Source organism: Orcinus orca, chromosome 10 (genome assembly GCF_937001465.1).
Source record: "Orcinus orca chromosome 10, mOrcOrc1.1, whole genome shotgun sequence".
Lineage (NCBI taxonomy): Eukaryota > Metazoa > Chordata > Mammalia > Artiodactyla > Delphinidae > Orcinus > Orcinus orca.
The window spans coordinates 81,644,444-81,659,810 of NC_064568.1; the positions used below are offsets into that span (position 1 = coordinate 81,644,444).

At 40.0% G+C, this 15,367-nt stretch overlaps 1 protein-coding gene across 1 annotated transcript; it reads right to left on the minus strand.

Annotated features, from left to right (window-relative positions):
• Positions 1-6,985: 6,985 nt before the first annotated feature.
• Positions 6,986-11,710, minus strand: LOC101277081 (HLA class II histocompatibility antigen, DR alpha chain). The gene is made up of 5 exons (XM_004285623.3): positions 11,533-11,710; positions 9,256-9,501; positions 8,533-8,814; positions 8,068-8,233; positions 6,986-7,395 (listed from the first exon to the last, which is right to left on the minus strand). The coding sequence occupies exons 1-4, from the start codon at positions 11,609-11,611 to the stop codon at positions 8,079-8,081; spliced, it is 762 nt and encodes a 253-aa protein (XP_004285671.2). The 5' UTR covers positions 11,612-11,710; the 3' UTR covers positions 6,986-7,395; positions 8,068-8,078.
• Positions 11,711-15,367: the final 3,657 nt, after the last annotated feature.

A 15,367-nucleotide genomic window follows, 5' to 3' on the forward strand; every position in this document is an offset into this window, starting at 1 on the left:
TCATCCGTCAATTGAAATCCAAGGCTCCGTTTGCTTCAATGTTAAATCTTACTAAATTTTTCCAATCCATCTGAAATTGGTTTTTATTGAAATTTGAGTAGGTGTCACATTAAATTTCCTTAAAAGGACTTTCAGATGACCTAGCAGCATTTATTGAAAAGACCATCTTTCCCCCATTGCTCTGCAGTGTCACCATAGACCAGAGCATTGCATTTGTGAGGGGATCTGTTTCTAGAATTTCTCTTTTGTTCTGTTGTGCAGTTTGTCTATACTTGAGCCAACACCACACTATATCAATTAATATATCACACAATGTTAACTCATATAGCTTTCATTATCTTGTGCTGAATTTCTTCCAGTTTTCCTTTTCAAAATGTTTTTGGCTAATCTAAGACTATAGTATTTACATATGAATTTTTAAATTCAGCTTGGCAATCCTCCCACACCACCACCACCACCACCACCACCACCACCACCACCACCAAGAAAACCCCAAAACAGTGAAGAAACAAAACAAAACTAGCAAGAAAGCCAGCAAACAAAATTCCTTGCCATGATGTTAATGAGATTTTTACTGAATTTGGATTAATTTAGAGAGAACTGACATCTTTAAAATATTTACTCTTATGATCAATCTCCAAATTTTGTATTCTCATCATTTATGTAGTTCTATTAATTTCTCTTAATGGTGATTTGTAGTTTCCACTATAGAAATCTCACTCATCTTTTATTAGATTTATTCCTTGATAATTGACATTTTTGGATGCTATTGCAATGGTATCATTTTCTTGATTCCAAGGAATGCTTCCCCCCCTCAAAAAAAACCCCACTGCTACAACTAATAAGAAAGTTCATCAAGGTTGCAGAATTCAAAATCAACCCAAAAAATCGATTTGTATTCTATATATGGCAATGAAGGCATTAAACAAAAATTAAGTATACAATATCATTTACAATCTGGTAAACTGAGACCCACCAAATTTTTTTCAAGACTTTATTTGAGGGAATATCAACTCAAATCCAGCAGTGCCAAACTGAAAGTGGTTAGGAGCACTCCATCAACATAAGCTGGGGGAAAGACTTTTATAAAAATGAGGCAGTAGGAAAGAAAGGAAATTATTTGATTGGCTATAACTTAAGTGGCCGCCTTACTTGCAAAAGCCTAGTTGGGTGTTTGTGACTGGTTGCTCTTAAATTCATTTTCTGGGATACAAGTGCATTAACGGATATTAGATCTGGCTTGGGTTTGGGTTTGCTTATGCAGGCTACCAAGGTATTCAAGCCATCTCAGTCTAATGGCCTCCTTGTGTAATTACTTCAGCAATTCCCCCCTTTTGGTCATCCTCTCATGTGTTTGTTATTAGCACACTCAGTTATCATCAGGGTGACTTGTTTCGCTGTGAAACTTACAGGTTATGAAATCACTTTTGAAGAAGGTTTTTGCTGTTCATCTCATTGTTCATCTTGTTTCTCTTTCTCAAAGCACAGTGAGACAATCTGATGTACTAATGGTGCTGTGAACACCTATAAAACCCTTGAGAGAACACAGCTCGTCAGGGAGTCAACAATGATGGCTATCAGAAGGAAAATACCAAGAGGCTGAAATAGGCATCTATTCATAGGCCCCATGAACCAAACCATTCTGTACCAAATAAATAAAAGAATGTACATGAAGAGGCACTAATCTCTTTTAGGCAAGTGCCTTAATAATTTTTTGTATTTGAGTTTCTATAATACCAGAGGTATTCACAGGAGATATTTGGTATTGCAGACTCCTGTGGCCAACAAGTAATTTAAATTCTATTATCTAAAACCACCTGTGAGGTCAAAATAATCCTTATGCCAAAGAGGCATATTGTGTGGTGGCATATTCTGCTACCCTTCAAGGTCATGCTGCCATGATTTGTGCTTGTTTGGCTTATTTTTATTTTGCTTCTCTTAGATTTTTATCAAAAGGCTGTAAAAATTTTGAAGAAAACTAATGGAATTTATAATATCACTAAGCATGATATCTAACTATTTTGCTTGCATTTTAATTTGAAATTTTCATAATAACTCAATGTGATAAAAATTAGTTTCAGTCTAAGTTAAGAAAATGGGTAAAGTGATGAAAGGGAAAAACCTACAACCAAGGTTACTCTACCCAGCAAAGATCTCATTCAGATTCGACGGAGAAATTAAAACCTTTACAGACAAGCAAAAGCAAAGAGAATTCAGCACCACCAAACCAGCTTTGCAACAAATGCTAAAGGAACTTTTCTAGGCAGGAAACACAAGAGAGGGAAAAGACCTACAAAAACAAACCCAAAACAATTAAGAATATGGTAATAGGAACATAGATATCAATAATTACCTTAAATGTAAATGGATTAAATGCTCCCGCCAAAAGACATAGACTGGCTGAATGGATACAAAAACAAGACCCATATATACGCTGTCTACAAGAGACCCACTTCAGACCTAGGGATACATACAGACTGAAAGTGAGGGAATGGAAAAAGATATTCCATGCAAGTGGAACTCAAAAGAAAGCTGGAGTAGCAATTCTCATATAAGACAAAATAGACTTTAAAATAAACACTATTACAAGAGACAAAGAAGGACACTACATAATGATCAATGGATCAATCCATAAGTTGTAAATATTTATGCACCCAACATAGCACCTCAATACATAAGGCAAATGCTAACAGCCATAAAAGGGGAAATCGACAGTAACACAATCATAGCAGGGGACTTTAACACCCCACTTTCACCAATGGACAGATCAACCAAAATGAAAATAAATAAGGAAACACAAGCTTTAAATGACACATTAAACAACATGGACTAAATTGATTATTTATAAGACATTCCATCCAAAAACAACAGAATACACTTTCTTCACAAGTGCTCATGGAACATTCTCCAGGATAGATCATATCTTGGGTCACAAATCAAGCTTTGGTAAATTTAAGAAAATTGAAATCGTATCAAGTATCTTTTCTGACCAGAATGCTATGAGACTAGATATCAATTACAGGAAAAAAGCTGAAAAAATACAAACACATGAAGGCTAAACAATACACTACAAAAAGTTAACTAAGAGATCACTGAAAAAATCAAAGAGGAAATCAAAAAATACCTAGAAACAGATGACAATGAAAACACGATGACCCAAAACCTATGGGATGCAGGAAAAGCAGTTCTAAGAGGGAAGTTTATAGCAATACAATCCTACCTCAAGAAACAAGAAAAATCTCAAATAAGCAACCTAACCTTACACCTAAAGCGATTAGAGAAAGAAGAGCAAAAACCCCCGTAGTTAACAGAAGGAAAGAAATCATAAAGATCAGATCAGAAATAAATGGAAAAGAAATGAAGGAAACAATAGCAAAGATCAATAAAACTAAAAGCTGGTTCTTTGAGAAGATAAACAAAATTGATAAACCATTACCTAGTCTCATCAAGGAAAAAAGGGAGAAGACACAAATCAACAGAATTAGAAATGGAAAAGGAGAAGTAACAACTGACATTGCAGAAATACAAAAGATCATGAGAGATTACTACAAGCAACTATATGCCAGTAAAATGGACAGCCTGGAAGAAATGGACAAATTCTTAGAAAAGCACAACATTTTGAGACTGAACCAGGAAGAAATAGAAAATATAAACAGACCAATCACAAGCACTGAAATTGAAACTATGATTTAAAATCTTCCAACAAACAAAAGCCCAGAACCAGATGGATTCACAGGCAAATTCTATCAAACATTTAGAGAAGAGCTAACACCTATCCTTTTCAAACCCTTCCAAAATATAGCAGAGGGAGGAACACTCCCAAACTCATTCTACAAGGTCACCATCACCTTGATACCAAAACCAGACAAAGATGTCACAAAGAAAGAAAACTACAGGCCAATATCACTGATGAACATAGATGCAAAAATCCTCAACAAAATACTAGCAAACAGAATCCAGCAGCACATTAAAAGGATCATACACCACGATCAAGTGGGCTTTATCCAGTGAATGCAAGGATTCTTCAATACATACAAATCAATCAGTGTGATAACCCATATTAACAAATAGAAGGATAAAAACCATATGATAATCTGAGGAGATGCAGAAAAAGCTTTTAATAAGTTCAACACCCATTTATGATAAAAACCCTCCAGAAAGTAGGCATAGAGGGAACTTACCTCAACATAATAAAGGCCATATGTGACAAAACCACAGCCAACATTGTTCTCAATGGTGAAAAACTGAAACCATTTCATCTAAGATCAGGAAAAAGAAAGGGTTGCCCACTTTCACCACTATTATTCAACATAGTTTTGGAAGTTTTAGCCATAGTAATCAGAGAAGAAAAAGAAATAAAAGGAATCCAAATTGGAAAAGAGGAAGTAAAACTGTCACTGTTTGCAGATGACATGATACTATACATAAAGAATCCTAAAGATGCTACCAGAGAACTACTAGAGCTAATCAATGAATTTGGTAAAGTAGCAGGATACAAAAGTAATGCACAGAAATCTCTTGCATTCCTATACACTAATGATGAAAATTCTGAAAGAGAACTTAAGGAAACACTCCCATTTACCATTGCAACAAAAATAATAAATACCTAGGAATAAACCTACCTAAGGAGACAAAAGACCTGTATACAGAAAACTATAAGAAACTGATGAAAGAAATTAAAGATGATACAAACAGATGGAGAGATATACCATGTTCTTGGATTGGAAGAATCAACATTGGGAAAATGACTATACTACCCAAAGCAATCTATAGATTTAATGTAATCCCTATCAAAATACAAATGGCATTTTTCACAGAACTAGAACAAAAAATTTCACAATTTGTATGGAAACACAAAAGACCCTGAATAGCCAAAGCAATCTTGAGAAAGAAAAATGGAGCTGGAGGAGTCAGGATCCCTGATTTCAGACTATACTACAAAGCTACAGTAATCGAGAGAGTATGGTACTGGCACAAAAACAGAAATATAGATCAATGGAACAGGATAGAAAGCCTGGAGATAAACCCATGCACATATGGTCATGTTACCTTTGATAAAGGAGGCAAGAATATACAATGGAGAAAAGACAACCTCTTCAGTAAGTGGTGCTGGGAAAACTGGACAGCTACATGTAAAAGAATGAAATTAGAACACTTCCTAACACCACACACAAAAATAAACTCAAAATGGATTAAAGGCCTAAATGTAAGGCCAGACACTATCAAACTCTTAGAGGACAACACAGGCAGAACACTCTATGACATAAATCACAGCAAGATCCTTTATGATCCACCTCCTAGAGAAATGAAAATTAAAAAAAATAAACAAATGGGACCCCATGAAACTTAAAAGCTTTTGCACAGCAAAGGAAACCATAAACAAGACGAAAAGACAACCCTCAGAATGGGAGAAAATATTTGCAAATGAAGCAACTGACCAAGGATTAACCTCCAAAATATACAAGCAGCTCATGCAGCTCAATATCAAAAAAACAAACAACCCAATCCAAAAATGGGCAGAAGACCTAAAGAGACATTTCTCCAAAGAAGACATACAGATTGCCAACAAACACATTAAAGGATGCTCAACATCACTAATCATCAGAGAAATGCAAATCAAAACTACAATGAGGTATCAGCTTACACTGGTCAGAATGGCCATCATCAAAAAATGTACAGACAATAAATGCTGGAGAGGGTGTGGAGAAAAGGGAACCCTCTTGCACTGTTGGTGGGAATGTAAATTGATACAGCCACTATGAAGGACAGTATGGATGTTCCTTAAAAAACTAAAAGTAGAACTACCATATAACCCAGCAATCCCACTACTGGGCATATACCCTGAGAAAACATTAATTCAAAAAGAGTCATGTACCACAATGTTCACTGCAGCACTATTTACAATAGCCAGAACATGGAAGCAATCTAGGTGTCCATCGACAGATAAATGGATAAAGAAGATGTGGCACAAATATACAATGGAATATTACTCAGCCATAAAAAGAAACAAAATTGAGTTATTTGTAGTGAGGTGGATGGACCTAGTGTCTGTCATACAGAGTGAAGTAAGTCAGAAAGAGAAAAACAAGTACAGCATGCTAACACAACACATATATATGGAATCAAAAAAAATAAAAATGCTTCCTATGAATCTAGGGGCAGGACAGGAATAAAGACACAGGCATAGAGAATAGACTTGAGGACACGGGGAGGGGGAAGGGTAAGCTGGGATGAAGTGAGAGAGTGGTATTAATATATATACACTACCAAATGTAAAATAGATAGCTAGTGGGAAGCAGCTACATAGCACAGGGAGATCAGCTCTGTGTTTTGTGACCACCTAGAGGGGTGGGATAGGGAGGGTGGGAGGGAGATGCAAGAAGGAGGGGGTTTGGAGATATATGTGTATGTATAGCTGATTCACTTTGTTATACAGCATAAACCAACACAACATTGTAAAGCAATTATAGTCCAATAAAGATGTTAAAAAAAAAGAAGAAAATGGTAATGTCAATCTCAGTGTCCAATCTCATGCCTCCTTAAGTCTAAAATGCGTGGTGTTGATTTGGATATCCTGTTATGTATATGAACACTCCTCTATTCTGCTCACTGCTCCACCACCATCTGTTCCCCACCATCTGTCTCATCCATTATCAGAAGTCTTCCTTAGGATTTAAGATTCACTCTCCTGAAGATCCAGATATCTCATTGATTTGGAGGCTGAAGAATCCAAACCAGATTATGAACCTGTTGCTAAGTCATCTCTCAACAAATAAACCCTACTCTAGGGTTTTCTATATGAGGACCAGACCACAGCAACTGGATTGCTGGAAGATCCTCTGAATGGACTTGACTCCTAATGAACCAGGCTATTTCTGATTAACTACAGAGCCTATAAGATACATTTAACATTCAGACATTTCAGGATGAAAGGATCACATATACTCCCCAGCCACCATGAAGAATTGGCTCAGATACCAAAAACTCCACTGAAGACCGACTCAAAGTTTATTGTATTCAGAAAAATCACAATTGCAGTCAGAAGAAACTCAAAATAATAAGTTTACAAGAGATAGCCCATAGAACATTCAAAAGGTTCCATAGCAGAGAAAGGATCCTATGGGCTCTATTCCAAAGGCATTACATGGTGATAATAAAAAGACAGTGGAAAATGGAGGGAAAGCCAATACAAGAAGGAGCAATAGACAGGAAATAACTAGACATTAGAATTTGGAGATTGTAGAAGGCGTCTTTACTCTTAGAGTAGCTAAAGGGTTGGGAAGTGCTGAAGGATGGTTGCTGTCACCGAGGTGAAAAATCGGAGTACGGCCGGGTTTGTAAAGCTATTAAAGCAGAAATATCTTCACCGATCTTCTCTTTAACAAAGTCCATTACCTGTAGCAGGACACACACAGTTACTATAGAGTTTAAGATGAATATTTTGAGCTCTCACCTTCAGATTCCTTCCTCTTCACCTTTAATCCTTTGACTTTGGAACAGTCTCTCAGTATTTGTGTGACCTCTTGTAAATACAACCTTTCAAACCTTCCAAGTAAGCATGAATGAACAGACCATGCTTTACTTTCTCTTAGACCTTCTGACACTATTTTTCAGAATGGAGGGGCAAAAACAGGCTTTGGCCTCCAAGAGATTTCCACTTCATACAGTGAATCTACCCTAAACCCCAAAGAGTGAAGCTCTGGAAATGCTTCAGAACAGATATCCTGCTCAGGAAATATAAGCCAGGAAGAGTCTTAATCTTGAAGTTGACTTTCCCAGATCACAGGACTCAGTATTCTAATGTGAAACAATTATTTTAGGCACTGGAGATAAGTTCTAAGACAGGAGGTGTGGTTTTAGGGGCACATGTATGGAAAGGGACGTAGGACTGTGAGGCTTTGGAATATCAGATGACGGCAATGTCTGATTTTGTCCAGCAAAGATAAATCAAGGGCCATGACTTTTGCACTTGTTTTCCCTTAAAGGCATCACATGTCCTTTCCCTCACTCTGTTTCCTTCCTCTGGATCATTCCATATATGTCTTCCTCTGACCACATCAAACCCACCTGCAGGTGCCTCACAGAGGACCTCGGTGTTCAACAGTGTTGCCTTTGCGCACACCCTTGATGATGAAGATCGTCCCAACAATGATGCCCACCAGAGCCATAACCAGGCCCAGGGCACACACTGCGTTCTCTGTGGTCTCTGTGAGGGGGGTTGGAGCTTCATACTCTGGGGAAAAATAAATCAGAGTACAGAAGTAATGCATGTGGTAGGGAGCAGCACTTAGGACCAAATATAGGGTACTTAGTCAAAAGAATATTTTTTCATCAACTAAATAAGAGGAAGACAGGATGACGTATTAAGGGAATTACAGATTACAAGTGGGGAAAGCTGAGCAATGGGAGACCAGGAACAGGAATTGGAGCAGCTGTTATGAAACAGTTAGGGGACTTGTGGCCCCAAAGGGCCAGACACATGCGTCACAGGAGAAAACCGTAAAATACAGGAGATTGAAGGATGGTTCTTACCCCAGTGCTTGAGAAGAGGCTCCTCCAAACCCCAGTGCTCCACCTTGCAGTCATAGACATCCTCGGCTGAGGGCACGAAGGGGAGGTAGTGAAACTTGCGGAAAAGGTGGTCATTCCTGGGCAGGAAGACTGTCTCTGACACTCCTGTGGTGACAGGTTTGCCATTTTGAAGCCACGTGACATTGATCACTGGTGGAGAAAACTTGTTGATGAAACAGATGAGGACGTTGGGCTCTCCCAGTTCCACAGGGGTGTTTGAGAGCACAGTCACTTCTGGAGGTACTGGGGGACAGGTGACAGAAATTAGCCTTCCCTGCTTAACCCTGCCCTTCTCCCTCCCACCAAGGCTGAAAAAGCAATTGAAATTGTGCCCTGAGAATCTGTGTCATGGTCTCAGATACCCAGCTCTGATACCCTCCCCCATGATCGGGAACCAACATTGAGGTGTAAGATACCCAAGGACCTCATTCCTGGCTCTCCCGGCATGGATTCAGGGCAATGACTTTATGAGAGACTGTAGATGCTAGAGACGAGATGTGAGCACATCAAGAAAGAAACAAACTCATAAAGTTCTTGGGCTGGTGGCATGAGAATTTGGAGCTTGCATATGGCAAGAACAGGTCCCTGGGAGGGAAAGGCAGTCACAGTAACATAACACAAAGAGCTGAAGTATCTATTTAAAGCTACAATTCCCAAGCCTAGGAGTGCAGCAGAGAGAGTTACCATTGGTGTTTGGGGTGTGGTTGGAGAGCTTTATCAATTTGTCCAGGTTGGCTCTTCCCACAGCCATATTGGCCAATGCACCCTGAGCCTGAAAGCTGGCAAAATTTCCAAATTCTTTAAGCCGCCACACTGTCTCCTTCTTTTCCATATCCACGTGGAAAATCTCATCACCATCAAAGTCAAACATAAACTCGTTTGATTGATAAGGGGACAGAGAGAACTCAGCCTGGATGATCACGTGATCCTCTGAAAAGACAAGAAAGGGAATTAGGGTGGGAACCAGGAGAGAGAGTTGAAGAAGAACCCAGGATATGAGACACACACATGTGGGCAGGGGTAGTGGAAAGAGAGGGCCAAGTGGAAAGGAGGAGTGATGGAGAGTAAGGATGAGTGGGAAGATGAGGCCTGGGTGAAGGACATTCGTGTTCAACAGAGCTGGGAGTGGACAAGCAAAGGTTCAATGTAGAGAGTGTGGATTGAGGAAATGAGGGCTGAAAAACTAGAGTCTCATGAAGCTTTTGTTTGTCTCTATGTTACTGCCTGAGAAATGATTCCCTCTTTAGAATTTCAGCAGTAGCCCCTAAGAGAGAAATGTTCTCTCACTCTCTTGACCTAGGAATTAAATAATTTAAGCCAGAATCCCAGGGCATGTCTCAGAGCACCATAACTCTAAGAAGAGAGAAACAATGTTTAAAAGGTTGGGTTTGAACTCTGGAATCAAATTAAATCTCGAATTCTCATTCAGCTACCTAGTGATCTTGAGTAGATTACTTTATCTATTTATATGTAGTTTTCCCATTATATTCTACTGTGGTTTTGCTTCCATGTTGGGTTTGTTTTTAAGATGAAATGAGACTAGTTTTAAGTAATTTCTTAGTATATCATCGGGATTACAACAAGTACTTTAGCATCAGAAACTGCTTTATGTTTAAGGGCCAGACCCATGGACTATATGACTGGAGATTGTGGTACCCAAATAATTAAGTTTGAGACCTTGTAGCATTGTGGAGCACTCACTTTCCTGTATCCACACCCACACCCTGCATCCGTCTGAGGGAAGTACTATATTTGGATTGACCTCACCAACATTCCCTTGCACCTTAAAGATCTTTAGATTGAGACTGTCATTGAGGGACATATTCTATTATGGTTGATAGTGAGAATAATCTACACCAAGGGAATAATGGACTTGAAATAAGAAAGCTACAATTGAAGAGTATGCTGCCTCTGTGGTGCATGTAAATGAGCGGTGGGTTTTAAAATCTGACTGTATATTGATAAACCTAGGGATTTATTTAGCATTTGCAGCTACACACACACACACACACACACACACACATTCTAACTTCCTCTTTTAGCTCCAAGGGAAGTTATCTTTCCTGGAAGGCATCCTTGTATGTGGCTCTTTCTGGGCAATAGAAACCTACACTGTCATCATGGGTCTTGGAGCTAGGTTATTACTTTACTTATTTCCAGTCTACCTGCCACCTTCTTTGGGGGTCACTCTGGGCGAAGAATGTTTTTTCACAATACACCTTCACAACGGCACAATATTTGCTCTGGAGATGGTAGAGAGTAATATCAGACACTTCACTTCCTTACTCAATTTTTCTACTCTCTTAAGAATATTACTAAGTTACAGCGACCAAAGATCCTTTTAAGATCCACTGTAACTGGGGTTATCACCGTCCCAAGAGACAGTAAATTAAATGCAATTCATATCAGCATGGCTGCCCTTCCCCCTCCCTTGGGTGAATGGTTGCTTTTTGGTGATTTTCCTTTCTAGTGATCTTTAGTATAATGTCTATGCTCCAAATAGACTGACAGAATTGACAGGCCAAAAGATAGCTACCGTGGCAAAAATAGTTAAGAACAGGTGCCAAGAAATCTCATACTTTTTTTCTGATTTAATCCTCATGAAATTACATGAGGTTTTTAATTTTTACTAATTTTCCAGGAATGAAAAGTTAAAGAGCAGAAAGATATCTTGTTAATGCCTGTCAGAAAATGTTTCCCTGAAAGTTTGGCTTATATCAAAGTCAATAGTATTAATCAGTATACAATTGAGTTTTGCTTCTCTAATCTAAATTTTACTTCAATTGCTGGTGAGCAGAGAACTCTTCTAACTACAATTTATTATAACATTAGAGTTAGACCGAGAAAATACCTGTCACTCTTCTTTTTCACTCCAAAGATTGTCTTTCAAATGTCCACAGTTCACTTCTCCGATGCTCTCAGAACTTATTTATCCCTACTTTTGATTCTTTCAGCACTTACCTGTGATAGCCCATGATTCCTGAAGGCTTATCAGGACAGTGATGAAAAATCCTGGTATTGGGACTCCAATTATGGCCATTTTCTTTTTAGGTGTCTCGATGAGGGTCAGTAGAGCTCAAGGTGGGTCACAACAGACTGGAATACAAGTAAAGAGAATGTAGGGTTTCAGAGCCTGACTGATTAAAATTTAAAATCAGTTGAGCTGCAGCCAATCAGAAAAATCATTTGATATGACACTGCTGTTGCTAAGGGATGGACTTTTGCAAAGGGTCCAGGAAAGGTGATGCTTCATTAGATGAAAATGAACATCATTAGATGATGTTCATTAGATGAAAAGGAACTTCTTAATCAATCAAACAAACTCACAACCAAACAAAAAGAACAAAAGAATCGAGTTTTCAAGAATGATGGGCAATCACTCAGAGACTCTTCCATCCCAATCCAAGTGCCAGAAATGGATCTGCCTGAAACGCATTAGTGAGAATAGAATCAATGGAAATATCCTAAGATAAGAGTTAGTGGCAGATCATGTCTCTGTGCTGTGACAGCCGGGGAATTTATTTAAGGGACAGTAGTTCATCTAAAAGGAAGGTAAATGGTCAGGCTATGAGGAATGCCTGAATCTTGGCAGTGTTGGGTGATAGAGCTGCCCTTAAGGCGCCTCTTACTGCTTCAGGCTCCCTCCAGTGTCCTAGACTCCAAGGTGGCCAACTCTACCCAAGAGTTTGGGATCCCTGACAGTTCAGGAGAACATCAGAAGAGAAACTCTGAGTTCCAACACTCCCAAAGCTGGAGATGTATGGAAAGCTACACCTTGGAACGTAGGTAGTGGTTACTGGAGATAGTAGACCGGAAAGGGGGAAACCTATTCCTAACTCCCATTACCTTAAATATGTCCTGAGATTGGAAAAGACTTTTGGGCACATACCTTTCCTGAAGAATCAGATAGATGAATAAAGAGAGTAAATGGGGCAGAGCTTATTTTACCTGGAAGACTAGAGATAACAACCGGTAGGAGGGCTTTACCATTACTTCCTCATGATGAAAGTTCTGATTCAAAGAATTTATCTTGATGTTCACTGTTGAGAATACTGAAAGTTAGCACATGTTGACTGACCCTCATTTTTTGAAAATATAGCAAAACAGAAAGGAAAGTGTTAAACCAACCCTAGAAAGGGCTGGAATCCAAATACTTCCAAGGAGGAGAGACCTGGCAGTGCGGCGGCTCATGAGATGGTGAGTTTACTCTTGAAGATCAGTCATGACACATATACTTAGGGTGGGTTTTCCACAGTGTTTTCTACACTGCTGAGGTCTCATCCTGCCCTACTACTCCCCTCCCAGTTCAGAAGATCCAAGACTCTACACATGGCTGATTTTTGGATTGTATCTAAGGGCTTTTTTTTTCTTTTTTTTGCGGTATGCTGGCCTCTCACTGTTGTGGCCTCTCCCATTGCGGAGCGCAGGCTCCGGACGCGCAGGCCCAGCGACCATGGCTCACAGGTCCAGCCGCTCCGCGGCATGTGGGATCTTCCCGGACCGGGGCACAAACCCGTGTCCCCTGCATCAGCAGGCGGACTCTCAACCACTGCGCCACCAGGGAAGCCGGTATCTAAGGGCTTTGAACATCCTCTGATCCTGACTTCTGGATGCCTGGGAGGACGCACACACAGTTCTGCCCTAAAAATTGTTGAGGACTGTGTGTCCTGGAGGCACTGGAATGGGCCAGAGGAGACTTTTACAGTATCAGTCTCTGCTGAGAGTCTGATCCTATAATTTAGGTTTGTCATCTCCTCTATCCTAACCTCCTCTAATCACACCTAACCAATATAATTTTTCTGTGCTTGCCCTTTGCTGGCTGTCATAATGCCTTTTTCTTACAAGATGCTCAATATATGTACAGTAAACTCAGAGACTATATATGTCTCTGTGTTCTACATGTTGTAATAGCACCTTCAACCCAAGATGTTGCTCAGCAACTTATGATGTCGTTTAGTCCTAAAACACTGATTGGTTCTCCTCATGAGATTACTAAACTGGGGAGTCTTTAGAATAGACTTTGAGTTCCCTTTCTCTGTGATGAGAAAGAAGTTTCTATTTGGACATTAATCATGGTTCCCTGTTTCCTCCTGACCCCTAACTTCCTGTGTGTTTGAGGGAATTTCTGAGGGCACCTGAATGAGGTTGTCTTGGTAACGTTAAAAGGCGAGGAGCCTCTGTACTAGTCAGAGTTCATTCAGGAAGTAGAAATCCCTGAGGACACCCTAAATGGGATTATTTATTACAATTCTACTCTATTATAGGGAATTATACCTCCAAACTTTTGGAAGCCTGGAGGAGCACAAGTCAGTACAGACCCCTAACTTTGAGAGGGAGGGACCTGTAGGAGCCACTGCTGACATCATGGCTCCTTTAGAGCTCAGGGGGAAGGAATGTCTTGGGAACACAAGGATGCTGCCAACACAAGATCCCTGTCTGTGAACCCTTGTATCCACGACCTGAGAAACCTTCAGCCTGTCTCTGCTTCCCGAATCTCACACTCTTAAGTTTCACTGGCAGAATGTAGACCACATTCAGCAACCGGGGGTAGGGAGAGCCTGGGAAATGTAATATTCTTGGTTTTATTCCCTACTATACAGACAAGACCATAGAAGCAAATAGGAATTAAAAAAAACTACTAAATGCAAATATATCTCTCTACCTCTAGCTCTGTATCTCTATTTCCCCCATAGTTCACTCGGGTTCTCCCCACAGTCCAAACTTAGAACCAGAGAAAATGTTATTTTGGAGTAAAAGGCGAGGGCTTGGAAATGAGATCGCTTTCTCCTTGGACCCAGGTCAAGTCTGGGACCTCTTTGCTTCGTGTTTGTGTGGTTTGAGCTCTGAGAGCCTCCAGCCCCTTCCTTATCTGCCTTTCCCTCCTTTTCCCTCTAGCACTCAGAGTCTTCATGGTATTTCTCCTGCTGAGGACTTCCTACCAGAGGATCTTTGAGGATATTGATCTAGGCATTTCCTCCCCAAGTCCCCATGTAAAAAACTCTCCTTGTTCTCTATCATGTCTCCTCTCCATCCTGAGAGGGGGCAAAGGCTAATCTGCTGAAAAAAACCTGTGTCAGACTGAAAACTGCCAACTGATGACATCAACAAATGTGCTGGGATGATGGGTTAATGGACCTTCCTAAGATGTCCTGTGTGAATAAAGGGGTCCGTGGTGTTTGGGCTCATCTCTACCCTGGGAGGATGAGAGTTTGAGAGTTTGATTCATTTTTTTCTTTACCTCCACTTGAAATCTGATGTTTCAAAGGCCTGAGTTTGTACAGGCTCTCAGGGGTGCGAAATCACTTTTCTTTGTGTAGCTTTTGTAAATAAGGAATTGCAGACACACACACACACACACACACACACACACACACGTGGGGAGAGGGGTTGGAAACTTCAAATCCACATCTCAGAATATTTCCACAGGCCCCATTGTTATGATTTGAGCATCTAGAGTCAGATTGTTGTATAATTCCCAATTTTCTTGTCTCTTCTAATAGGCTGAACTTGGTAGTTGAGAGACTGTGAAGGAAAAGTTTCATTCGAAAAATCACCAGTGAAGCCTGAGAGTGGCTGCCTTCACCAGCTGCCTCCTTGCGCCTGGACAATGGCTGATTCACTCCTTCAACTTTCTGTTCCTTCCACGTTTTGGCAAATTATTTTCAGAGCCATTTCCAGCTCCATCTATCATCTTTGCCACCCCGTGGCAAAGTTAAACGGGAGGACTGAATCCCTAGGACTGCTTACTGGGTGGATTAGGATAAGGAAGGTGGTAGAAAATGATCAAAAAGTACCT